The sequence below is a fragment of the Erithacus rubecula genome (assembly GCF_903797595.1).
Source record: "Erithacus rubecula genome assembly, chromosome: 10".
Lineage (NCBI taxonomy): Eukaryota > Metazoa > Chordata > Aves > Passeriformes > Muscicapidae > Erithacus > Erithacus rubecula.
The window spans coordinates 6,050,181-6,076,170 of record NC_136662.1 but is presented as its reverse complement, the minus strand read 5'-3'; the positions used below and the strand labels follow the sequence as shown (position 1 = coordinate 6,076,170).

At 38.9% G+C, this 25,990-nt stretch overlaps 1 protein-coding gene across 2 annotated transcripts in view; it reads left to right on the top strand.

The window, feature by feature from the left end:
* DENND1B (DENN domain containing 1B) overlaps positions 1 to 25,990 on the top strand; it is a 140,307-nt gene that overhangs the window by 16,972 nt on the left and 97,345 nt on the right. For both annotated transcript variants that reach the window (XM_079313487.1, XM_079313486.1), the window contains exon 3: positions 21,142 to 21,185. In XM_079313487.1, coding sequence (XP_079169613.1) covers positions 21,142 to 21,185 — 44 coding nt within the window. The remainder of the gene's footprint in view (positions 1 to 21,141; positions 21,186 to 25,990) is intronic.

Sequence of the window (25,990 nt, the reverse complement as noted above, 5' to 3'; positions counted from 1 at the left end):
TTTGCAGGAAGTAGGTGCTTCAAGCTTGACATGAATGACTAATACTGAGCACAGTGCATTTCTTGGTAGTAGTGCTTTGGTGGTACTAAAGTGGGAAGTGTTGCTGTCCTCTCTTGTACAACCTGTCTTTGCACAGGCAGGAGGGAGAAAGCAGAAGGTCCCTCAGTTAGTGCTGCCCAGAAACTGTGTTGGTGGAAGTGAAGTAAAAGTGAACAGATGAGTACTCCTAAAACTGTCCCAAAGAAGATAACATACACATGCTGGAATTCAAGATATAATTGCATTAGAGAGAAATTACATAATTTTCCAAAGTGCTAGCTTTTCTTGAGCCTGGAGTTGGACAGTCCCAGTGTTGCATTGCTTCTCTGAACTTGTCCTGCCTGAGCCAGCTGGCCAGGCAGAGCTGGCAGGTGTCTGTGCCTGTCACTGGTGCAGGGCTCCCCAGAGAGCAGCAGGGAAACAACATCCAGTGACCAAGGACTGATTTCAGGGAGGGAGCAGATTAGGACTGGGCTTCTGTGTTCCATCACTTTTCATGTCTTTGTGTTTAGTGGGGAGGATCTTGCTGAACTCTGTTCTTGGAGTTCAAGGTACCACACAGATGTGTTACATTTAAGATAAGAGACTTCATTTGATTTCTTTTTTTTTTTTACCCAATAAAAGCAATGTGTAGAGAGTAGTGAAGTGGACTGTGAGTGTGTTTCAGTTCAGGCTGAAAATTCTGCCACATTTGTAATGAGCTTTTAGCGTTTCAGGGCATCTGATAACTGTTTCTGTTAATAGCAGATTGGTATTGCTTTCTGTGGAAGCAGATTTGAAAACAGATCAATATTTTAAAGAACTATAGCAAGTAATGAATCTCATATGAAAGTTATGAATGGATGAATCTGTTCTGAGCTTCATTTTTGTTGCCAAAGCCTTCTTGTATATTTAGCAAATAACAAACAATAAGTTCTATGTTTTGGGTTTTTTTTTTTAAACAAACTAATAAACTGTAGATTCTTATTCCAAAAGCAAAACAAAGAAGTGATGTGTTCACTTACCCTTTATTAGAACCCTTTTTGGGGAAAGATGAACAGTTTGTAATCAGAATTCTCTTAAGTGATTTACAAGTATTGCCAAAGGATTATAATCAGTAACCTTTGTCTTAAACTTAGCTGCTGGGCTTTGTGGTGCTTGAAATGAGTAGACATTGTACAATGGCTTAAAATTTTGCTCTCTTATAAGTAGATCTATAATTTCCAGCTTTTCAAGGAGTTTTAGTAACTGAATAATTGAGATTAAAATGTCGTGTGTCCAAAAGTGATGGTAGACAAGTAATTGTGTATCTGTTGGTGTTGAGAGGGTTTAGATTTACATTTGTGTGTAGCTTACTTTTCTTCATTAGCTGCTTCTAGAATAGTGCTTATTGCATAATTGTTAGATGTTAATTTTATTGTATGCTTGAAGGAATGATAAACAGGTAAAGTGTAGGAGCAAGATGATAAACAAGAGCACATAGATGAAGACAAAGGTAAACCAAGTCATCTGTGCAGAGTGGTTCTCTAAATATATGTTGTGTGTGTTTGGTTTATAACTGTCTGCAAAATAAATTTTTCCTGGCACATCAGAAATGATATTTCAGTATCATGCTCAGTAGCTTAATGAAGTAGCCCCTTATCACAGTGCAGTTAGTTCCCTGTTTTTCTGGCTTCTTGTTTTTGGGTTTAATTTTGAGTGCAAGTGTGTGTGTGTGGGATGAATTGAGACTGAGGCTGTTAAGGGGATGCTCTATAATTTGAAGAACAACAGAAATGTATTCTTAAATCAGACTTCTATATTAAAAATTTATCTTGGAGAAGTTTTGTGCAAGAGAAAGGTGTTGCTTCTCATCATCAGGGCAAGTAAAGATTCTGGCATTTTATTCACTGTAGATGAGTTACCTGTGCATTTCTTGATGTTTAATGCATACATGATCTCCATGTGCAGGCACGTTCTCTTTGACATAGCTGGTGAAACACTGGTTAATAAAACCAGCTGAAGTTAATCACAGCAGGTGTTGCAATTCAGTGCTTTGGTGATACTGGCCAGCACGACCTGAAGCTGACTGAAATATCCAGGAAATGTCTTCTGAGAGATGCTTAACTCTTCTTTCCAGATCTGATGGCTTAAAATAGGTCTGATGTTCCTGCAAGGAGCTCAGTGTGCAGTCTGGGGAAATAAGACTTCCTGCTTGGAACAAAATACCTGAACCTTCAGTCTTACATATGCACTTTGTGAAACATTTTTCCTGCTTGTATCCCAAACTAAACCATTACCCATTTTTAGTGATCTCCAGCAGCATCAGGCCTCCCTTTTGCATGTGTGAAAATGTTCTGTCCTTGCTCATTGTGACTGGAAGGGGATCAGTCTGGCTAGGAAAGGGCCTGGAGGGCTGCCCCATCACCTGCTCCTTCCATTTGTGTCCCTAGTGAGATTTCATTCTTGTATTTATACCTGAAAGAAAAATGGAAAATGTGTCAGAACACAGATTCTAGCACTCAAGGCAGAAAGGAAAAACCAGGAGGAGGTTTTGTGGGGGTTTGGTCCTCTGCCTGCAGCAGCAGCTGGTGGTGCTGGGCATAGACAGCATGCCCTGTCACTGCCCAAAAACCACCTTGAGGGATGTCATCATCTCTCCTGCCTGGGTACCCATGGTCACCCTGGGTTTGGAAGCTGGTGAAAACAGACGTTTTCTCTCAGAGTGAAATGTGGGTCTGTCTTGTGCAGGATCACTGGGGTTTGAGCTCTCGTCATACCCTTGGCCTTGGAAGTGATCTTGAGCAGTCCTGTTGGTGGCTGTGGTACAGAGTTTGTGAGCAGGTTCCTTCTCTTTGTTTTAAATATGCTACTATTGATTCCCTTTTTACAGTTTTTATATTACAAGAAATAGGGATTATTTATTTCCTTTCTTTCACTTGTTCCATATGTCATGTTTCACTCCCCACCATCAGTTGTGTCTCTTGCCTGAATGTGTAATTTATTGAACCTACCTAGGAGTCAATGCTTTTCCATACCTAGGTTATATTACTTTATATTCTTCCCTCAATCTTTTTTGGGTTTTGAGGAGAGGATGGTCAAAGGTGGTGTTGTGCTATAGATTTCTACAGAAGCTACAGGGAGAATTTTGAAGTATTCTGATTTTTAAGTCTCCCACATTAATATTTCTTGTCCTGTCAGTAACCTGGTGTAGAGCTAAACCTAATAACCATAAGAAAATCAATTTCAATTATCACATTCTTGAGTTAATGCTCTGTATTTGTTACTTCTCAGACATTTTGTCTTTCTGAAATCAGTTTATGTATATCCTCTGTGACAGGCCTACATATTTGTGAAAATATGCATCTTGCTCAATCATTCTCAGTCAATAGCTGACTTGCATAAGCAAGTTCTTTGGTACCATGAGCAGGATTGTAGTGTTAGATCCTCTGTTGTTTTTCTCTGTGGCAGCTGCGTTGTTTTGGGAGCTGACTTGGGTTCCTTGTATCACTTGTATCCTCTGTATCCCTGCTCAGCTTCAGAGAGTGCTGACTCACCCCAGGAAGATCTTGTGTGTGATTGCAGGTTGCAGTGGAGGTGGAGCAGAAGCATGCCTGGTCATTGGTGCAGAAGGCAATCTTTTCTAATTTAAGTACAATAAATGCTTGCATTGCTGTTTTTCATTATCAGTTCTGGAGATTGGTGGTAATTGGATGGGGTTTACACAGGGTATCTCCAGGTAGAAGTAGTTCAGAACAAGCCTGAGGCTGCTTGTGGCAGTGCAGCAGGTGCTGCAGGCAGTGACTGCAGCGTGCAGTACATCTCTCCTTGGGAAACAGGCCAGCCAGTCTTGGGAAAGATCACAGAGCCTAAAACATCAGAAGTTGACTTAAGTACTTTTATAGCTGAAGAGATTAATACCCAGCAGTCTCTAGGTTTGACAGCTGTCCTGTGTGGGCTTTTTTTTTTTTAAGGGCATTACAAGGAACATTAAAATACTTCCTAAGCATGACTGACAGGTGTGGCAGAGGGAGATGTACCTGATGTCTGATACTCCTGAAGACAGAGCAGGTTCTTATCTCCTGATTGCTGCTTCCTTTGCAAATCCAACCTTGTTTGCCTGTTGAGAGAGCTGAGGTTGTTTTAGGCCCATCCTGGATTGTTGCATTTGTGTCCAGGCTCCCAAATCCTGTTACTTTCCTCATGCTGCTGCCATGACCGGGCACTGTGGGGTGCTGGTAAAGGATAAACGTTGTTGTTTTGTTTTGCCTGTTATGACAAGGATGATTTCACACTTTCTTTCAGCACAAAACACACTTTAAAAAAAACAAACAACCTCCCCAAAAATCCTAGCACACCCCCTCATGTTCCCCCAATCAATCAACCTATGCCAGACAGCAATTTGTTTGCCTCTTATTTTGAGACACTCTGGCTCTCTTTTCATAACAGATTGGGGAAATTGATGAGAGAGATGCATTTTCTCATCTGTGCCTTATTCAGCTTGCAAAGCCCAGGGAATTCTTTCCAAGTACACACTCAGAAGAGGCCGTAAGAATTCCAAGAAGATGCAAACATCACTCTTTCTGCAATAATAAATTATTTTCAGAGTTTCAAAATACATAATATGCTTATTCAAACATTAAAATATTGCTCAGATCTAGATTTTTTCCCTGACCTACTTATTTTGGGTTTGTTTTTTTTTTCCCTCAAGATGAAAGAATAGATTTTTATTAATGTTAGTCCACTTGAGTAAATTGTCCTGCTACTGTGGATTACTCATACTACAGCAGTGCAGGTGTTGCAAAGAAACAAAATACAAGTCACTGCAATTTTTTTCCCCTGGAAAATCCAATGGTTTGTTTGCACTCTAACTTTATACATACCCTGTCTTGACTGCAGTTTTCTTTACAGATCTTGTTTCATACAGCAAGGCATAAAATACTTCTGTTGCCATACTTTTTTTATTTTATTTGCTGAAGATAACTGGGACAGTGGGCAGTAGTGGTGCTACACTTTCAATTAATTCTGGAAGATACAATTCTTTTTGTATGTCTTGAGTTCTGCTTTAGTCTATAGTGAGTATAAAATTAGGTTCTGCAAATATCCAGAATGGTGGGTGCTTGGGTATAATTTAATAATCTGTGTATTATTTTAAAGACACACATAAGCAATAGCTGCTTGCTTATAAAATGCATTTACTGACCCATGAGTTAATTGATCCCTATGACTATTTAAACCTCAGGGCTTTAAAAGTTTTTCTCTTATCTTTATGTTAAACAATGGAAAGTTTTACCGTATGTTCAAATAACGTCTTCATCAGGTTCACAACAGGATACCATAGTTAATTTTCAGTTGAGTGCTTTACAGGATTTTCTTTTTGCTGGCTGGTTGGGTGAAAGTCTAGACACTGAGAGACGAGGCGTTAGAGGGGCCTCACAATATAGTTATTGTGAATGGTAAGTAGGAGCAGCTTCCTCTGATGTACGGACTCCGTGCCCAAACCAGTGGTACAAAGGCACAGCTTTTGTTCAGGGGGATAGGGGCTAATCCGAATGCTGCACACTGTGAAAAACCTTTTATGGAAGGGGGGAAAAACTTGCCTTGAAGGTGAGAGGTCAGCAGTTTAACCTCTGACTACAAAACAAGAGACCAGCGAAGAATGGGACGAACAAGGGGGAAAAATACTTCAAGTACTCCATTCTTTGTTTATCAGAAATGGGTCAAGCAAATGAGTGTCAGGAATGGTTACAGGAGTTCTGATGGGCTGCAAGGAAGTCTGAAGATGTGCTCTGGCTAAGTTGTGCATTACTATGGAATTTGGATTTTGCACAGCTCTCTTTTAAATGCTTGATAAAGAGATCCCCAAAACATAATCAAATCTTTCAGCAGTCATGAAAAGCACAGACACTGCTCTCTTCCTCCTCAGCCCATATCAGGTCCTTTTGTCATTACAATTATTTATTCTAATTTTCCTTTGTGTAGATTAACATAATTTAGTATTTGGCCTTCTAACTCTTTGCACTGTTTCTGGGCTGTTTCTTAAAATTTGTAAGGAAGCGTAACAGTAACCACATGCTCACGTGTTCAACAAGCAGTGAGATGGGTCTCTTTTAGCTAAAGCCATGGATCTTTGGGTGGTCAGTGCTATTGTACAACAGCAGGGGAGAGCTGTTTCCAATCTTTGTGCAAAGGGAATATGGAGGCTTTCCCCTCTGATCTCATTTTGGTATTATCAGTGCTGGGAATTTAGTCACAATCCAATTAGAAATGATGGAAGTTATGTTAACTAATAGTTAAGCCTCTCATATTTTCAGGTCCACCCGTTTGGACTAATGGATTGTGCTGCTCTTGGCTCAGGCTGGGAGAAGATACCAACAGTGATTACTACACTTGGTGCACTAAAGCTCCCTGCTTGGCACACAACCATTCCTTGTGCTTCAATACATCCAGCCCATGAGAAGCACTTCTCACCTCCCTCCCAGCCTCTCCCAGCATGCCAAAAAGCAAAGAAGACATAATGCCTTGCTTGTGCACCTCTGGAAGTTTTATACTTCACTGGACATAGATGTATTGTGTATATGAGGTAAATTCCTCTTCCTGCTTCACACAAAGGGATTAAAGCTAGGCTTTGTTGTTGACCCTCTTCACATGTCGCATCTTCAAACACTTGCTTATGACCTGGACAGCTTTAGGCCACTTGCATTCAGAGAAGTGATCAGGAGCCAGCAGTGTTCCTCAGCAAGTCAGTGGCAGGGCCTCTCAGCACTCAGGGAAATGTATTTTGGTACAGGCTTGATTTTATTTGTGCTTGGAAATAGCACAGCCTCAGACATTGCACATCCTTGGACCCTTGACCAAGTTTAATGTTTTGTTTCTCAGTTTCAGACATCCATCTTTCTTCTTTTTAAATAATTTAAGGGTAAATTCCATAGAATGATATTCTGACTAAAACTGTAAAATGTACCTCCTTTCTTCAGGGCAGATTCTGTTTAATATATTTATCAATGGTTTGGATGAGGGGATGAATGTCCACCCTCAGTAAGTTTGAAGATGGAACCTAGTTGGGCAGGAGTGCTGATGTGCTGGAGGGCAGGAAGGCTCTGCAGAGGGATGTGGGCAGGCTGTATTGATGGGCTGAGGCCAAGAGTATGGGGTGCAATTAGAGCAAAGTTCCAGGTGCTGCACTTTGGCCACAATAACCCCATGCAATGCTACAGGCTGGGGCAGAGTGGCTGGAAAGCTGCCTGATGGAAAAGCACTTGGGAGTGCTGGCTGACTGTGGCTGAACAAGAGCCAGCTGGGCACAGGTGGCCAAGAAGGCCAAGGGCATCCTGGCTTGGATCAGGAATAGTGTGGCCAGCAGGAGCAGAGCAGGGATTGTCCCTCTGTACTGGGCACTGGTGAGGCCCAGGGTTTGATTTTGGGCTATTCACTTCACTGAGGACACTGAGGATCTGGAGAGGGTCCAGAGAAAGTCAACAGAGCTGAGGAAGGGTCTGGAGATGTGATATTTGCACATCCATGATTCTTGAAATCTCTTTTTAGTATTCTGTATTTAGTATTTTCAGATATTAGTGGATTTTCACTGCTCTGGAAAGTTCAGGGATTTTTTTTTATCAGAGTGATGGAAGACTCAAGATAAGAGAGGAGTTATCTGAGGCATGCTTGAGAGAGAATGTATGCCTTTGTACTTGAAAAGTGCAGCAATATTTTCCTGTCCTGTGGGGTTTTTTTACTAATTAGAAAAACAATGAATTAAAAAGATGGTATAAGGAGATACCTTATTTTATGCAGACATAATTTACAAGTGTGTTCTGTCCCATTGATTATGAAATTTTTAGCACGAGCAATTATGATTAGTCTTTATTAATAAAAAAGTGGAATTAGTTATCTTAAAGCAAAGCAACTTCTGATTTCTCTAGCTGCATATTGAGTTGTTCTTGATGAGAAGTGTATGTGCATGGGTAGTGATAGATTTTTGCTGCAGCATAGTGTATTTTAATGCTAGAACTGGCTTGTCTGAAATATTTTAATGTTTCCTCCAAAGATTCTTTTGCATCTCTAATGAAGATTGGTTGACACCTGTGATTAATTCTTAATGTTCTTAGCCTCTTTTGTTTTCCTGTTATATGAACAATGAGACAATGGTACTGTTTTCTTAGGTTCATCCAGTCATGATTCTAATTTCCTGAGATCAGAAATTATTTTGCTTTTGGCTTTTAGCATTGATTCCCACTGTACACTGTGCTGGTCTAGGTTCTTCCATACATTTATAGAGCTCAGCTGTGCTCCAGGAGGTGGATGTCTTTCATTTTCAGAAACAAAACAAAGAACAAAGAGAAAAGCTCCATGTAGTTACCAAGTTGTTACCAAACTGTACAAATCCATTGAGCTCTCCTCTTGTGCCATGCAATGGTGAACCTGCAGCCACAGCAGCACACTGTCTTACTGGTGGAGATGGAGAATGTGCAGGAGGACAGAGCATGGGTGTGAAACGACTAAAGTGATGTGGGGCTTGTAGGAAATCTGAGGTTTGTTTCATCAGCTGCATCAAGGAAGAAGCTGCAGTATGCAGAGAAGAGGATCCAGTATAATTTAGCCCTTCCAGTAGCATCAAACCCTTCAGTGCAACACTGAACATGGAGAAATTGGGCAGTGAGAGAAGGGCAGTGGTTAGGAGAACATTTTATAAAAACTTTCATACAGGTTAATGTAATAGAGTGCATAATGCTACATGTATGCTGTCTATTTTAGCTCCTTGTGCATTGTGTGTAGACAACTGTTACTGTTGTGCAGGCTAATAGGTGCATTCAGAAATATTAGCACCAGATTTATTTGCTAAATCAGTATTTTCACATAAGACAAACCTAATTTATGGTGTTGTTATTTATTAATAAGCATTTCCTTGTTCTTTCCCATCTATAATAACAATAGCATCATGTTTTCACCTTGCTAATTTTTTGACTGCTCTATGATGCATACACAGGCATTACTCATGCTTTCCCTGGCCTTATCTCACTTCTTTCTGCTGTAATGCTTTTAGGAAAGTAAAATGAAGACCTGCATTACTTAAGGGGCAGAAATGTCCAGTTCAAACATAAGGATGGCCCATCATTCCGCAGGGCTCCCTTCCTGTAGTTTTTATCATCCCATCTGCACTGTCTTCCAAGTGTGTACAGGTCTGTTTTCTTTCTCCTTTCTGCTGTGTGTGGTGGGAAGCACTCCCTGGGCTGCTGTAGTGCCTGTGTTGGGGGCTGATGGAGCAGCCAGAGCCTGGCTGGTGTGTCCTGCTCGGGCCCCCACCCACCAGTGCAGCCGTGTTACCTCCCAGGGTGCCTTTGTTGGAGTAACTGCTTCTGACAAAAAAGTTCTTGTGCTTTTCGAGCAGCTAGTTGAATGCAGACTGCTGAAATGGGAGAAGGCAGCTTCTGACCTTGCCTTCTGGAAAGGCTCAATTTACAAAGGATGTGTTGAGTTCTGACCCCTCTTGGGCCATGCGAGTGCAGCCTGCTGTTTTGAACTCAAGCTTTTTCTATTAGAGTGAAATATATTGTCTGCTATTATCACACTGTTAAATTAATTTTCACTATTTTGTGCATGATTTATTTGAGATTTCACTGGACAAAGCAGGCATCAGGCATTGAGGTTTTGTAAGATAAAACAGCAGTGCACTTTAACCACATCACTCTACTTTGTAATGGGATGTAAATTAAAGTAATGATTCTACATCACCCTTTCTACTATTCTGAATAGATAGTATTCTGTTTATTCACTGAATTATGTGATACCAAGAACCATCTTGGAGAATTTCCATTGTTGAATGTGCTTTGGGATTATTAACTCAGAACCCAGACTCATGATTCAAGGGCTGCAGGACACAAGACCATTCTGGTACAGCCTCTATATGTATTTCAGGTTGCTGTTTACATCTTGGGTTTTGCTGACCCCTCTCCAACACATAATTGGAAATTTTGACCTGGGTAGCTGTGAACCCCTGTGGGAAAACCCTTTGACTTGCCTTTACTTGTTCTTCGTGTTTGTGTGGCCTGTGCACTGAAATAACTAAACTTGGCCCCACGGAAATGTCCCTTCTTTAATGCCCTTTCTTCTGAATTAAAAAAAAATAAATTTCAAAGACCTCATGATGTTTGGGAACCTGAAATAACTGATTTGAGGTCAGGCAACAGGTAACTGGCAGAACTGAAAAAACAGTGTGCTTCTTCTAATTCCCAGTGTGCTGTGCTGCTGGCTGGGTCTGTGTTCAACCTCTGCTGAAGCAGAGACAGACCAATAGTGTTAATGCAGCACAACAGCAACAACACATTTCCTGTCTTCTCTTATCCACTTTGTGACTCTTCAGAGTCTTGAAAAAGATGGAGAGAAGGGTGCAGAGATTTGTAGCTATGGCAGAGTTTATTTTACTGAAAGATTAATCTATATTTCAGTTAGAAAATGCTGAAGAAATTGTTAGAATTAGCCTTCTGCCATGTGTGGTGTTCCCTTTTAAAAGGCTTAGTAAGGCAAAAGTGCCCAGTTTGGGAGCATCCCTGGGATGGGGGTGACATCCAGCCTCTTCTCCAGTTCTGGGGAGTCCTTGGTGGGGATCAGAATGATCTGTGTTCCCTGGGATGTCAGCTACCAAAGCCATGGTGCCTCTGCCTGAGCCCCTGGGTCTCAGCATGCACTGTGTGTGGTTCCTGCTTTGGAAATGTCTGGTAGACCCCTTCCTAATGTTTAGTGTTTTCTGTGGAAGAATCCCAAGGTTTGGTGATTCTGTGAAGGTCATTTGGTGAGTGACTGGTATATCTTCATTAGCTGCAAAAATGAATCCTAGAGGGGGCTTGTAACACAAATGCAAGTGTAAAGGTTGTTTTCTGTAGCCTTTTTTCTGAGCATGATGCTTGGATATGAAAGTATGAGTGCTTCATGACAAGGGAGGTCTCAGCTGTTGGTGTAACACTGATCTTTCTGTGAGCAACCTCTCTTAACCCGCTCTTGGTGTTTTGTTCTTATCAAAAGTTTAGTGTTGACTTCTAAGGATTGGTATGGGAAAAATGTCAAAACACTGATTTTCAGCTGTGTGCTGCCTGCCATAGACATATCAGGGTGGGTGCATATGGGCCAGCCTCTAAAATATTTTGTTGCTGATTCTTGCTCACGTGGAGGGCCCTTGGGACAGATGGCCCCTCGCTGCTGATGGTTCGATTACAGCGATCACCCACAGCTTCTGAAGAGTGCGAAGAAAAGAAATTACTTTCTTTGTCAAGGTGTTTTTATTTCAATTCTCACCCATTAGCCCTGTTTGGTTAAGTTTTGAATTACTCCATCAGGTGACTGATGAGTTTTATTTTTCCCCCTGATGATATTAAAATAGATTTGGGGTAAGATGAGAAGGCAAGGCAAAAAAAAAAGATTTGTGCTTATTGATCGGTGCTCTTTCATCTTTGTTCTGGCTTAATGTGTTATGAACAACAAAGATTAAAATGAACACTGAATCAGAATATGCTAGAAAATGCATACTTTAAAATGAAAGTCTGTGAGCTGTTTACATATTTAGCAAACTATGTGTATGCTATGGTTAATCAACGTGGTTGTTAGAATTCTGGAGCTCTGTGTAACTAAGGTTTGTGATTGTTTTAATTCACATATATCAAATTACAAAATGTTGGATTATGTAATTGTAGCTGTTGAAGTTGGGTATGTTTCATCTGTAGTGATTCAGCTGGAGATGTTCAGAGCATCAGGAATCTTCCAGGCCAGGTCCTAGTTGCCAATGCTGTTCTGTTTCCTGACGTTCCTACCACAGCCTTAAGCAAAATATGAAAGGTTTGAATTTCATGTAAAAAATGCTATTTGTAATTGGAGAATGAAAAAAGGATAAAAAATTTGAAACTATGCCTTTATAATGTACAATTAGGTTCATTCTTTCTCACACATGAGCAGAATATCATTGCATGATTCCTAGTCTTGTTTCAGAGCATAATCACAGAGATGGGGTGAATACAGTAGTATCTGTATTCATGAAATAAAATGTCATAAATAATCTAGAATTGAACAATGAAGAGAGAATCTAACCCCTTCTCCCTGTAGCCATCCTCAGTTGTTAAGACAGTGGCAGTGGGATTGCTGTTCCAAGATATTATCAACTCTGCTATTGCTCTGGCCTTTAGGCAATTTGTCCCTGTGAGTGGTTGAGTAATAGGTAGCTACTTACCTGTTAATTATCGAGTAATCACATTTTGCTGCTTGTGTTAGTATTGTTAGTCAGTATTCAAGACAAGGGGCATAATTTAGTGGGAAGTCGTGCCTTCAAGTGCCCACAGTTGGGCTGTGCCCAGGATGTGGTCCTCACCAGCAGAAAGGGGAAGGAATGCAGCTGCACTCTTCAGGCAGGAGGTGATGTACATACATAGTCATTATATCATCTTTGGCCAAGAGGGAGTTCCCCTGCAACACTCATTTATTCTTGAAGTAGCTAAAGACTGGACTAACTTCTGCTTAGAGAAAAAAACTTGCAGAAGGATTAAGCTTCTGGTTTAAGTTTTTATTGTTTTAATTTATTTTTTAAGGCATGGTAACTCTACTGTAAGATTTATTTCTGTAATGTTTTTGGAAAATGCCAAGATGTCAAAAATGGCTTGGATATCACTCTGTGTTTTCTGCAATCAATCATTTTGCTTTATAGGGTCACATATATCCCTGGTTTCACGCCCAAGCTGACACCAAATTTGTTTTTCTTGGGGTAAATCAGGAGGCAGTAACTCAGGTATACATAATGTAATGAGATGTAGTTTTTGTCATGTACCAAAAGCTTTCTGATTTTTCTATATTCAGTGTGTGTGGTTTCCACAAAGCAAATATAACAGTGGAATCTGTGAGGTAGAATGGTTGTCTCTGGTCAGACATCACTGACATGGAAGAGCAGGTGATGGTCCATCCCTAGTGTACTTGGCAGGGCAGGAGTTTTGCTTCTTCCTAATTTACTTAGTACATATTGCTTGATAATGATGTACTTGAATTTCTCTAGATCTTTCATAAAACCAATATTGCATATTTCCTAACACAGGAAAGTTTCATATAGCCCATAATATTTTTTAAGAACTTTAAATCCCATATCTTCATTTAAAATGAAGAAACCTCTGCACAATGTCCGTTTGTAGGGGTATGTGGCAAGTTACTCTTTCACTCTTATGGGGAGTAAAACTTGTGTTCTCTTGCAAAGGTGAATGCTCTTACTCTTTTCAGGTATTGTTCATTTCAGTAGATCACAGCACAGCTAGTCTCCTTTAAATTTCTTTGAACAAGAGAGCTGGGAACAGCAGAAGTATTTGGTTTTGTAAACTCTCCTTAAACATTATCAATGACTGGAGACATATGTGGGGCCCATTTGCTTCTTCTGCTTCTTTGGGTCTTAGATCCTTGTTCTTATGATTACAAATTAGGAAGATTTAAGAGTAACAAGCTTTGAAAGGCATATGGTTGTTGCCATACTTTAAAAGGTCATTCTAAAGACTTACCAGGTAAAAGAAACCCCTGCTTATCTCATGAAGAGACCAAATAAAGGCTGAACATACTAATTTTATCTATGCACTATCTGTGCAATGAACTCTCACCCTGATTAAGGTTTTAGCTAGAAGCATGGCTAATAGTATTGCAGCCAAAAGAACCCTTTCTTTCTGTCTGTAGTAAGATGAAATGACTTACTGCTCTGTCCTTCAGTGGGACAAATTCTTGGGCTAAAAGGGATTGACCTGGTGCTCTGAAGGAGATGTCAAGTTGTGGTTAAAACTTTTAACCATCTCCCTGCCTGTAAAAGGGGAAGAACTATTTATTTCCTAGTTCAAGTGCCTTACAGATGGGGAAATCTGAAAGACTGAAGGAAGTTTTGGGTCCAAAACCTGACAAAGTCCTGCTTCTCTACAATGTACTTTGCTGAACCTTGCATGTGATTAGTTGGGAGGTCATATTTGCACACTGTTCTGACATTTATGAAAACTTTGATGAACCTTTGTCACATAAGTTTAAAAGTAGAAATATTTGAAGATAGTTGTGTGATAAGTGGTACAATCAGCACATGTCGCGTGTGGCTTTGCAGTGCCGTGCACACATGTCAGATTGTCACACTTCAGTGTGGTTGGTGAGCTGTTAATGCCTTGCTGGGGCAGCAGTGGCCAGCACCTAAATGCTGTGGAGCTGCTGTGATGTGATGTGATGGGGCTGGCTGAGCTGGACCCACTGACTGCAAATGTGAGTGGTTTTTATGGGAAGTAGAGAAGATTGTGTTGTGCATGTGTGAGGTTTTTGTTAAAGGCTGAGTGACTTTTAGAGATATGGATGGTACCTTTTTACCCCATGTATTAGAAACAAAATTCTGGATTTCCACAAACATGGTATGAGCACTGGTATTCTGAAATAATTTACTAAATATTATGTGTCTATAGGAAGATGTAATTAAATTCTAAGCCAATTGATACGTCCATGAGTAATTTGTGCTACTTGTGACTGGGAACATTTTTCAGGCATACATCCTACAGAAATTACATCAATTGCAGATGTTATTAAAAATCAGTTAAAAACAGTTTCTTAGCAAAAGATTCCTCCTGGAAGGAAGATGTTTTCATCTTGCCAGTTGTCCATTTTCCATTTCTCAAAGTGAAGTATTTAGCATGTTTGACTCTGTTGTCGTTTAGTTCACACTTTGCTCTCTATGAGAAAAGTTGGAGGGAAAATGTCAAAAGTCACACACTCCAAATATGACCTCTGATGCCAGTGTGAGATGGCAATGCCTAAATAATTTTACAAAATGTGGCATAAACTTTACAACCAGTTGAAGACAAGGCAGAGGCCACTGGTGTGGGTGAGGGAGCGGGGACAGGAGACATTGGGCTGCTGTGCTGTGACCATGCTGTGGCTTATTTTGAAAGGCAAGTCCTACCTAGAGATCCTGAAGAGTCTCCAAGATAATAATATATTAGAAAAGCTGGCAAATGTAATTACTGGAACTTGCTAACATTTTTCTGTAACTGATGTTGTCAATGACATCATTTTTGTCTTGTTCCTTTGCTATTTGCTGAAGTGGGAACTCTTTGAGATTGTAGAGGCAGTTAAGGAAGGAACACTTGTAAAGTGTGAGTAAAAGAGTTGAAGGTGCTGGATTGTTAAGATTTGATATAGCTTTGTAAATATGTTTTCTTTTGCTACATGATTTGTATAATAGTGTACTTTAAGATATTTTCTGTAATGGCACCTTTGTTTGCATATTATCTTTAATCTGACAGGTTTTAGGTGCCAAGGAGTTACTGACTGTTCTTATTTGCAGTTTTTTAAAATCAAATTGCTTCATTGTATTTTGTTCTTGTTGTTTTTTTTGATTATTGATGCTTGGAAAATGCTGTAACTCCCTTCTTCTCCCCTTTTCCATGGCATCCTGCTCTTCTTCCTGCTCCTGGCTGCTGCTTCACTTTGATCCCCCAAACCAGGGATCTGAAGACCAGATCTGCACCCAGATCTTCTGGCAGCAGGGCCTCCCATTCTATTCCATTTTTGGCACTTCATGTATGAAACTGTTAACAGGCGGATTTTAATATGATATACAGAAGTCTTTTTTTGCACAAAGTTATTTTTTTTTATGTGAATGCTGGTTTTTTCATCAGATGATTTCATCTGTAAAAATCCTTGGGTTTCATGCTGTGGTTCATCTCTTATTTTGTTTCTGAATCCCTGTTGTAGTGGTCTGGTTGAGTATTAAATACTATATAGATTAAAAAGCATCACTAGAATGACTGTTGAGTGTTTCTGGAAAATTTTTTTAAGTGTATAAGAGACCTTTGTCTTTGAACAATAGCAGTGTCATAAACTTAGGCAACTAATTTTTTATTGCTGAAAACTACTTAGTCTAACAAAATCCATTCTGCTTATTACTTAAATGTGTGTATATAAAGCTGTTCCCTGAGATAATAATAGATAATTTAAGATTTATTAATTATATTCTCGCATTCACGTAATGAAAAAAAATGTGGCACTTGTTTTTTCCAGCCAAGAAAGACCAGTCTGCAATAACCTTGCTTTGCTGCCTTCCTTTTCCTCATTATAATTCTTTCCCACCCCTTAACTCCTGGCCCCAGTCTCTTCTTTCCCCTCTGTACTGACAGCTTTTTTCCAATGAAAATCTGTACAGCATCAGAGAAATGTAACTGGAGGAATACTGAGCAGTTATCTAGTCCATTCCTCTGTCCCAGGCATGACCAACTCTGCTTGGCAGTCTTTTTGTCTGATCTGCTCAGTACCACCAACAGGGTTGAAGATTCCTCCTCTCTCCAGAATACTGTACTACTTAATTAATCTGTTTCATTTCACCTTAGCTGTGTTTTCCTGTCTGAAATATTCTCTGTTGCTATTCAAGAGAATTACTCAAGATGATGTTTCTCAGCATGTGTTTGTAATTTCTGTTCCATTACCAAATTGAATGTGTGCTAATTACCTTATCCTATTGTACTTTTTTGTGTGGCATTTATAATCTGCAAGCTTGATGATTATGGAGAGTATTTTTAGAGTGTATTTAACTTGTCAGTTTTTTGGGAAAGTTACAACTCACAAAGCTTTCACTTTTTTTTTCATAGTTTAGAATGTACTGCTTCTCTAATCTACTCTGTCATGAGAAATAGTACCTTTGTATTTTCTTTGATTTGTTACAGAAGTTAGACTGTTAGAAGTTGTTTTCCTGAAAATACAGATGACATGCTTTATGACCTTGCCTGTACAGGAGTAGATTCTTTGAGAGAAATTACCTTGAGGATCTGCATATGTTTTCCTTTTGTCTTACTGGGTGTCACAGTTGTCTGCATTTGTCTTCTGGAGCAGTTCTAGATTATGACATCTTGAATTCTATTTTTTTTAGGCATTGCATGTGACTCATTTTTCTCTTTGTAATTGTACTGCACTCTTCTGGTACCTCAGCAAACCTTTCCATGATTGTCTCTCATCTGGCTCCTACCAAGGCAGATGTTCTTTCCAATGCTGTAGAATATTTAGCAAAGGAATTTTCAGGTGTTACTGGCAGGTGCTGAGATTTATGTCCTGGATGTGGTAGACATAGGAAAAAGTGCTGTTTGTACATGGAAATACCCATTTACACATGCAACAGTATATATACATTTATACATGTACCACACAAACTATGTTATGTGTGCATTTGACAATTTCCTACATTTACTTAGAATTGGTATAAACCACTTATCCTGAAAAGTCTGTTAGAAAAAGTGAATGAGGACAAATTCTGTAGTTCCTCAGCTGACTATAACAAGAGCTATTTCTTCATGGTTCTCATCCTCTCACCCATAAAAACAGCATAAAATTGACCTAACATTGCCAGATCAGACAGGGTATCTGGAAAGTAATCCTCAGGGAAAAGAAAATTCAGTCTTTGTAAATCTGAAGATAGAGTGCATGAAGTTGCAGAATCAGATTATACTTTCTCTTTTTATTTCTAAATCAGTAGCCTTTTGTTTCTTCCTTTGCAACCCTTTTGAGAAATTGCCCCAAAGATGTGTCAGATGCTGCCTGAACCCAGCTCTGAACCCATAAGCTTTTGGAAAAAACCCCAATCCCAGACTTGGATAATTAGCATAAAATCCTGAGGCTTTTTATAGGTGTTAGAGTTTGGTTTCAGAGAGAAAAGGCATAAAAAGAATATAGTAACTTTTCTTTTTGAAGGATAAGTCACATCAGATTTTCTTACTTAATAAATATATGGCAAGTGCCTACTAAAATAAGCAGTTAAAAGCCAGTAATAACAGCTGCAAAACCCAGCTTAAAGCAGTTGGACAAGTCTTGTAGGAGTGTAATTTTTGCTGAGTGTAGTACCAAATGTTTTTCTTAAATTGAGTTAGGAATATTCTTTTTTTTTATGATTGGGTCTTGTTTCTTTTCATGAAGGAATATTAAAAGCATTGTTCTTCCTATTTAGATCACATGACTTGAATTCTTCTCTCATTATATAAGTATCCTTTCATGATATGAAAGTAAATGTTTTTATACCTATAGTAGAGTGAACTGGAATTTACTTTAGATTTGTTTTTCCCATTTCAAGTGAGACTGAAGTAGTATGAGAGAGAGTCTTAGTATGAAATGAAGATGGTAAGATGAGCATGACATTAAATTAAAGTTTTAGGGGCTTTTTTTTTTGTCTGTTGAGATATCGGGGCACCAAAGAACTTATTGGATCTGTTGATCTTGTTGCCTGTAGATAAAGGGTGGCCCTGTGAATTGCTGTTAGCTCTGTTGGCACCTCATTGGTGTGTAAATTTTACCCATATTTTGACCCTCAAACCCAAAGTTTTCTTAATTCTGAGAGTGTACTTTTCTCATGACTGTGACCTTCTAAAAGAACACCTGGAGGTTTTGCTATTGCGATCCGCTTCCTATTTTGAATCCTGGCAGTTACATGTGCACTAAGGAGAGTGAAGAAAAGAAATTACATTTCTGTCCGATTTCAGAAAACCCAGTGACTTTGTTACTGTGCTGCTAAAGCATTCACAGTATCGAGTGTTTCTCTTGTAAGTGTAGGAAGAGGCGATGTGGCCTCTCCTGGCTGGCGATGGACGCCCCGGCAGCCCGGCCTCAGTGCAGAGCAGTGCCCTCACCTCCTCACAGCCCATAGCGCCTATAGGGTGTTGCAAGAGAAGCACCTATAAATGGTAATGCAGGACTTGGGAAGTTGTGAACAAGAAATGGGTGATAAGAAACGGAACTAGAGGCAGCTGGTAGCCAGCTTGTGTTGCACGAGCTGTAGCAAATGCTTGATGCTGCAGTGCTGCTGCATGAAGCAGTCCTGCTTTCTTCTCACCACAGCTCCCTATTCCCCAGTTTTTCTTCCTTTTTTTTCTGGTGCAAAGCCAATGGTTTTGGGGAACTGATCTAGCTAACGCTGACCTGAAGAGTTTCAGGCAGTTGGTTTGATCTGGGTCAGTTCCCTCATCTGGCTGTGGCAGCAGGAGACAGGCAGTGCTGCAGCTTCACCAAGTACCTGGTAGTGGGAGTGCAGAGGGATTGCTCTTTCAAAGAGAAATTTGGCCTTGAAATGTTTGTGGGCATATGGCATTAGATTTACAAGTTCTGTTGAAGCATTTTTTTGGATTCTACAAGTTTTCAGTGCTTTGTAGCAAGTGATTTATGGATTACTTAACATTGAGTATTTGATATGTTACCATACATGCTACTCCTTGGATTTATCAAGGATCACTGTTGATATGTAATTAGTTTCTTTTTCATGATACCAATTTGGAATAAAACAAAGAGCTCCTTTACAGGATTGTCAGACTCCTCTTGTATGTGGTCATTATACAGACTTGTTTGCAATTTATATATGCACAAAATAGATCAGGAAAGAGAGGTCTCTGTTGTAAATACCTTTATCTATTTGCTCTTGTAATCTTATAAACATAGCACCTTACCTCTTGTTTTGTATCTGCTTTCAAAAGTTCTTGCTCCCCATAGTAATGGAGGAAGATTTGTACAAAATACACACATATTATTAAATAATAGCGGCAGAACCCTTCCTGTATGTTCTTAGGAGAAAAAATAAAGCTTGTCCAACAAGTAGAGTAAAATTACTCCATTTTTATTTAAAAGGTCACTTATATTTGAATTAGATACAAATTAGGTCTAAATTGAATAAAGATTATTGGCAAGTTGAATTTTGTAACCCGTTTGAAATATGTGTTCTGCTGTTGGCTTAAGATGTGGCTGGGGGTGAAGGAGGAATGCTGACTTCAGTCTCCAACTCCTGGTGGCTGGGCCAGCAGCAAGTGTGACAGCTCTGTGCTGAACAGCAGGATTTGAGATCAGCATCTGGGAATGACACCACCAGCAGTGGCATTTCCCTTCTCATTAAATCTCCAGTTTGCACCAGTTTGTGGGACCCGAAGAAGAGCAGAAACCTCCATACCTTGCCAAAAGTGGGAAACCCTGTGATTCTGATGTCAGACCTAGCAATGAGAAGGAAGTTCTAGTTATCATGCAGTGCTGGTGTTAGAGCCTGAAGTGGAAATCTGAATAGTTTCCCAGATATTGGCTGCTTGGAAGACAGGACTGCAGCAGCTCCTGAGGCAGACAAGAGGTGGCAGCTCCCATCAGGCAGTGTCTCCTGGCACTTGCTGTTATGTTTCCCCTTGGTTTTCCTGCCCCTGGGCACCCAGAGCTTCTGCTGGCCTCGTGTCACTGGTGGGAGGACAGACATGACCGTGGCTGGGGCACCAGCAGAAATGACAGAGCTCTGCCTTGCTCCAGGCTTTGCCCTGCCCTGGGTCTCCCTTGCAGGTCGATAATCCCACTTTCAGCAGGTGGGCAAATGTGCTGCTGATGTGTTGTTCAGAAGCCTGTGAAGCTTGGTGGGTGCTTGTGGCCATGTGTAGCACCTCAGAAAGGGTTTGTGTCAAAGGAGATTAACAGCTTGGAGGGGCAGATTGAAGGTCATAATTTATGTTTTTGTTTAAAGATTATAGTTCCAGTCATTGTGATTGAGGCTTTCAAAACAATATTGAAGTGGAGACTAATATGCAGCCTAAGTAACAGTGAAATTTTTTATAATTAGCATTTTACAAGAGGGGGATGAAAACTTTGAGGTATTATTGACATCCTGATTTTAAATGTCACTGAACAGAAAATACTGAAATATGCTAGCTCTTCTAAACTCTTCCTTGAGAATGCTAGTTTCATTAGTACTATCATTAAAATCACAAAGAATATTTTTATGTACTTTTATAAGGCCTTTTTTTCCCCTTATAATTTTTTGTTCTTTTTCCCTGGGATGAAAAGAGGTTTTCTATCTCTTTATTTCTTAATTGAATTAAAAAGCAAAAATTAAATGTGCTTAAACAATGGGGTATTCCAGAAATAAAGGATTGAATATGAAAAGAGTTCAGTACATTATAACCTGCTGCCATATGTAAAACAATAAACATACAGTTTCATAAATATGAAATAAGTATTTTTAATAATCCAGTATCTTCCTTAGTTTTAGATATATTTTTTGCACTTGCCTCAAAGCTTGACGCTAAGCTGACCCTCTCTTTAATATTAATGTACTCTGACTGTAATACTCTGTTCCTTTGCCTCTGATTAATGCTGTCTGTCAATTATTTACAGATCCAGTGGTACTGTGGAAGTTCCCGGAGGACTTTGGAGACCAGGTTGGAAACATGAGATTGAACTTTTTTTTTTATGTTAGAATAATAATAAAAAAGCTCTTCTATTCAGCTGTGGAGAGGCAGATGCTAATGATAGCAGGGTGGAAGTCTTCACCCAACTGGTGGCTTGGTGATTAGATTGCCTCTGTGACAGGAATATGCAATAGCAGTTGTAGAGAATGGAATGTCGTGCTAATTCTCTGTATCACCCTAGTTTTGATATAGAGTATTTTATCAGATGGTCCTCTTAGATTTGTGAGGTTTTTACCTGTTTTGGAATTGAAAATGTGGAAAAAATTATCAATAAAACTTTTGTCAAAGGTTGATGTTATAAAAAAACACTAGAACAAAAAAGTTGAAGAGCTACCCATGTATGTCCTCTTAATGTCAGAATGTGTACATTCCATTCCTTTAATCCTTTTCAATGCATGATTTTTAGATAGTTATTTAATAATATTTTAGAGATACCCTAGTTATTTGCTAGGGGAAAAAAAAAATCCTCGGACTCGTACAAGAGACTGATCTAAAGTTACTGATTCTGAAAGCGTGAAAATTCTATGTTCTATCTATAATTAATCCTCAAAGGAAAGTTTATACTACAGGACTGATAGATTATTTCACTTTTGTAGTGACAGCAAGCTATTAATTAGTGTGTTGGGTTTATTGCCCCATGACTATTTTATGAAAGTTATTAGTACTAAACTTTAATGAAATTACTAAATTTTATTATTTCAGCTACTTCTACAAGAGTTTCTTACATGGAAATATTTTTATTTTCATAGAAGAAAAATACATAAAGCAGCTAAAGATAATAAATATCTCTGTCTCAATGGCATCTTTGCCTCTTGTTTTTTACTAATATTGAGGCAAACACATTCTTCATTGGTAATATCACCACAGTGGATGATCTGGAAGTGTTGTACAGTGGATCTTGATAAATTGTTGCTTCTTTTTTTTTTTTTTTTTTTTTTTAATCAGTAGTACAAGATTCTATAAAGATAGCTATGAGGTGATTCATGATGAAAAGAATAAATATACAAATATAGAAAGTAGGATGTCTGGTTAGGGAATAGCATCAGTCAGAAATGTGCAGCCTGTAAAACAGTGACAAATGAGGAAAGTGTGCTGTTATATGTTCTCAGCTAGGCATTCAGCAAGTTTTGATAATTATCCTGGCTGCAGAGTGATCATCTTCATTGTCATTTAAATTCTTCTTTTCTAGTTTGTTTTGTTCTTTTTCTGCAAGAAAGACTTGCTCTTAAAAAAAAAAAAAAAAAGAAAGAAAGAAAAGAAGAGAGAAATTATGTATGAAGAAAAATGGGAGCTTATTCAGCAAGTTGAAGGTTATTCAAAGAACAGCTGGTGTAGAAAAATGATTAGAAGATGAATCCCACTAAAGACTGGAGGGGAATCATACAGAGATGCAATAGACATACCTAATCTATAAACAGCAGAGGCCTCAGGCAGCACTTGCCTGTGGGCTCTGAAAAACCCATGTCTGCACATTGTGTTTCAGCCATGTAGGGAATCTGGTGGTTCAGGTAAATTGCCTGTGTTCCTGGGAAACAGGATATTTTAATCCTTCTCCTTGCAAGGGAAATTTTCCTGTTAGAGCCACTGGATTGAAACAGAATATATAGCAGCTTCTAAAGCAAGTCCATGAACCGAGTCATGGAGTGAAATCAGAGAAGCCTTCTCTGCACATGTGTGTGCATGTTGAACTGGGGAGGTTTGCATTGGAGACCTGAGTATCCACCAGATTTAATTTCTTTACAAACCACAAACTCACTAAAACTGTGTGGAGAATGTTAAAAAAAAAAAGAAAAAAAAAGGAAAGAAGAAGAATATTCTCTGTCCCGTTTTTCACTCATTTCTATTTTAAATGTAAAATGTGTGAGTTAGTTTTTGGATGTATCCCAAAGAATCATCTTTCCTAAAATTGAAGGGCTGTCTGTTTGCACAGTGATGTGATAACAGTGGGCAAAATATTTTCCTCTCTTCCTGAATTTTTCTACAGTTTATCATGTCACCTTTTTGTTGCTTTCATAATGCAGAGAAAACTTGTCTAAGCCATTTTGACATTTTCTTCCTCTTTCTCACATTTGTCCTCTAAGTATGTCTGAACTTCCCATTGCTTACTCATCTCTAATCTTCTGTTTTTCTCCTGCCCTGCCATTTTCTTTGATGCTGGTCAATATTCTTTTTGGTGTACTTTTTTCTTAAATATTGACTTTCCAAATTCATGTTTTGCAAAACATCCCATCTGTTGTGGATGGGATGTAGAAACTAGAGTTGATCAGGAGGAAGACAAGACCAGGGATTTGTCATAATTACTTACTCACAGACTTGCAGTCTGTCAAGTAAAGGAAATATTAAGGCAAGGTTTTGATACCACAAAAGAATTTGCAAGATTCATTGTTCATTTCCTTATCTGCTAAGACTGCAGGGAAACCACTTATTTTCTCTCTGGTAATTCCTCAGATGCCAGAGTAAGAATGAAAAGAGAAAAACATAGAATGGGGAAGGAAAAAAAAAAAAGTAAAGCTTGAAGGCAGGACATGAAAAATGCTTCTCTTTGCCAGGAGTGTTTCAGAAAGTATATTTGCCTTTTTTAATTTTTTTTTTCCCCTCGTTTTATTTTATTTTTTGAGGTGGGAGTAATTCCATTTTTAGTAACTCTCAAAACTATCAATGAAAAAATGAGCTCATGCTGGTTAGAATTCAAAGTACAAAGAGTCACACTACCATTTCAAAGAAAGTATCTATTTAAAAGTGCCTCAAAAGCCAGAAGAACTAATCTGTTTAGACATCATAGAGTTACAAGTTACTGTTGTACTGGCATTAGTGCTATAAAAATGAGTTTGACAATGCTGGAAAAGTTGTGAATCATCTCAGCACTGTAAAAAACAAAGGGGAAGATTTCTGATTTGAGTATATATAGGCCTTCTTTGATTATCCTCCCATACTCAAATTTGGATGAAGAATGAGTTGCAGCCATTTAATGGTCTTTTTTTTATTATTTGTTTAAAATATATTTTGAATGCATATTCCTAGAGGAACTGTCTTGTAATATGTTCAAATATCCCCTTTATGCAAAAATCCCGTGATAAAAGATATGTTTTTAATCTTGAAATTGCTATTTTGTTTATTCAGACTGGTTAAACTAGAGTTTAATTTCAGTCTTACAGGAGCATTTCTTCAATGGAAGTCTGAAGAAAAAATATTAATGCTATGATATCTGGAAAAAAAATTCCGCTTGTTTTTAAGAAAAAAATATCTTTAAGGGCTTTAGAAAAACAGCCTAAATGAAAGCAACACCTTGGCTTCCAAACTGAAGTACTTGATGACTGTTGAAGAAGAAAATGCACATTTCTGCAGAAGTTAATGTTGCCCAGCAGAGCTGGCTTGTCTCCTTATGGCAGTGCAGTCAGTAGCAATGCCCTGTTGATGTCACATGTGTCCAGATGTCCCCACTAGGGCTCTGTTCATGTCTGTTCAGTAAATAAAAACACTGACACTCCCACCAACTTCACTGGGTTGGAACATTCCTGGGAGGAGTGGTGTTAGCACAAGCAAGGAGGAGAGCACGGTGCTGATAGTGCCAGCAGCAGCTAGTGCCTGTGCAAGAGGCAGTGCTGCTTTCTGTGTTGGCTTAACCTTTGAGGCTTTTTTATTCTTATTAACATTTCTTATTAATTTAAACATTTGAACGTTTCTTATTAATTTAGTAATTACAGTTGTTGGGTATTATTTTTAGCTGTGTAAAAATTCAGCAGTTTTTTAATATGACCACCTATTGACACAAAGTGGTTTCTACCTCTAGTACATAGTGTCCATTAAATAGTTCTCATTCTTTGCCCTTCTAATCACATCATATTTTCTAGCTTCAGCCTGTAATTTTTCTGCTGGTGAAAAACATCTCACCAGGAAGATGACACAAATAGCTAATATCAGGATATGGTCTTACCAGAAGCCACTTTAGTAATAAACATGACAAGGGAGTATTAACTGAAGATGTGGGTTAAGAAGGAATTCAGATTCTGCATTGGACTGTTGGATGTGTTGCATATTTCATCCTATCACCTCTTGCTTTCTAAGACAAGCAGTCTAAATCTGCTTTCCCATGTCAGGCTGTTCTCAAACCCTGCAGATGAGTAATGAGTAAGGGATATGGCATCCCAGGTGAGGAATCTCTGCAGTTTTCTCTGAAGTTAGGGTAATGCTCTTTGTCATTATCTCATCTTTTACATAACATCTGGGTTTTAGTTTTACCGTATCACATTGTTCAAAAGTTACCACTGAATTGTAAGCTTTGTATCCTATAGTTACTCAAACTAAAGTCTGATACTATACATGTAAATCTACGCAGTTAATTTGAAAATATTTGTATATATATAAAGATATGTAGGTGCATATGCAGCTTGTTTTAAGGCTAGATCTTCAGACATACCAATGTGTTGGTCTTCCTGCAACAAAGCACCAATCACACACTTTAATTTCCATGTATGTTTTAACTGCTGAAAGTTAAGCCTGGCTTAAATGAGCATGTGATTGAAGACAAAAGGCTCAGTTTCTTTCAGGAGGGAATATTTTATTTCATGGATTGTGGCAGCAAATACATAAATGAGGTCACCATGAAAAAGGTTATATTACTTAAAAAAAAATTAAATAATAGCACAAGTTGTGGTTTTGGGGTTTATTTGTTTGTTTATATTCTGAAGAAGCAAGCTAAAATCTGTTGTCTGGGTCAAGCTAACGTGTGGAAGCCAGCAGTGAGATTTTGTGTTCCTCTGTGCTCTCTTGAGAGC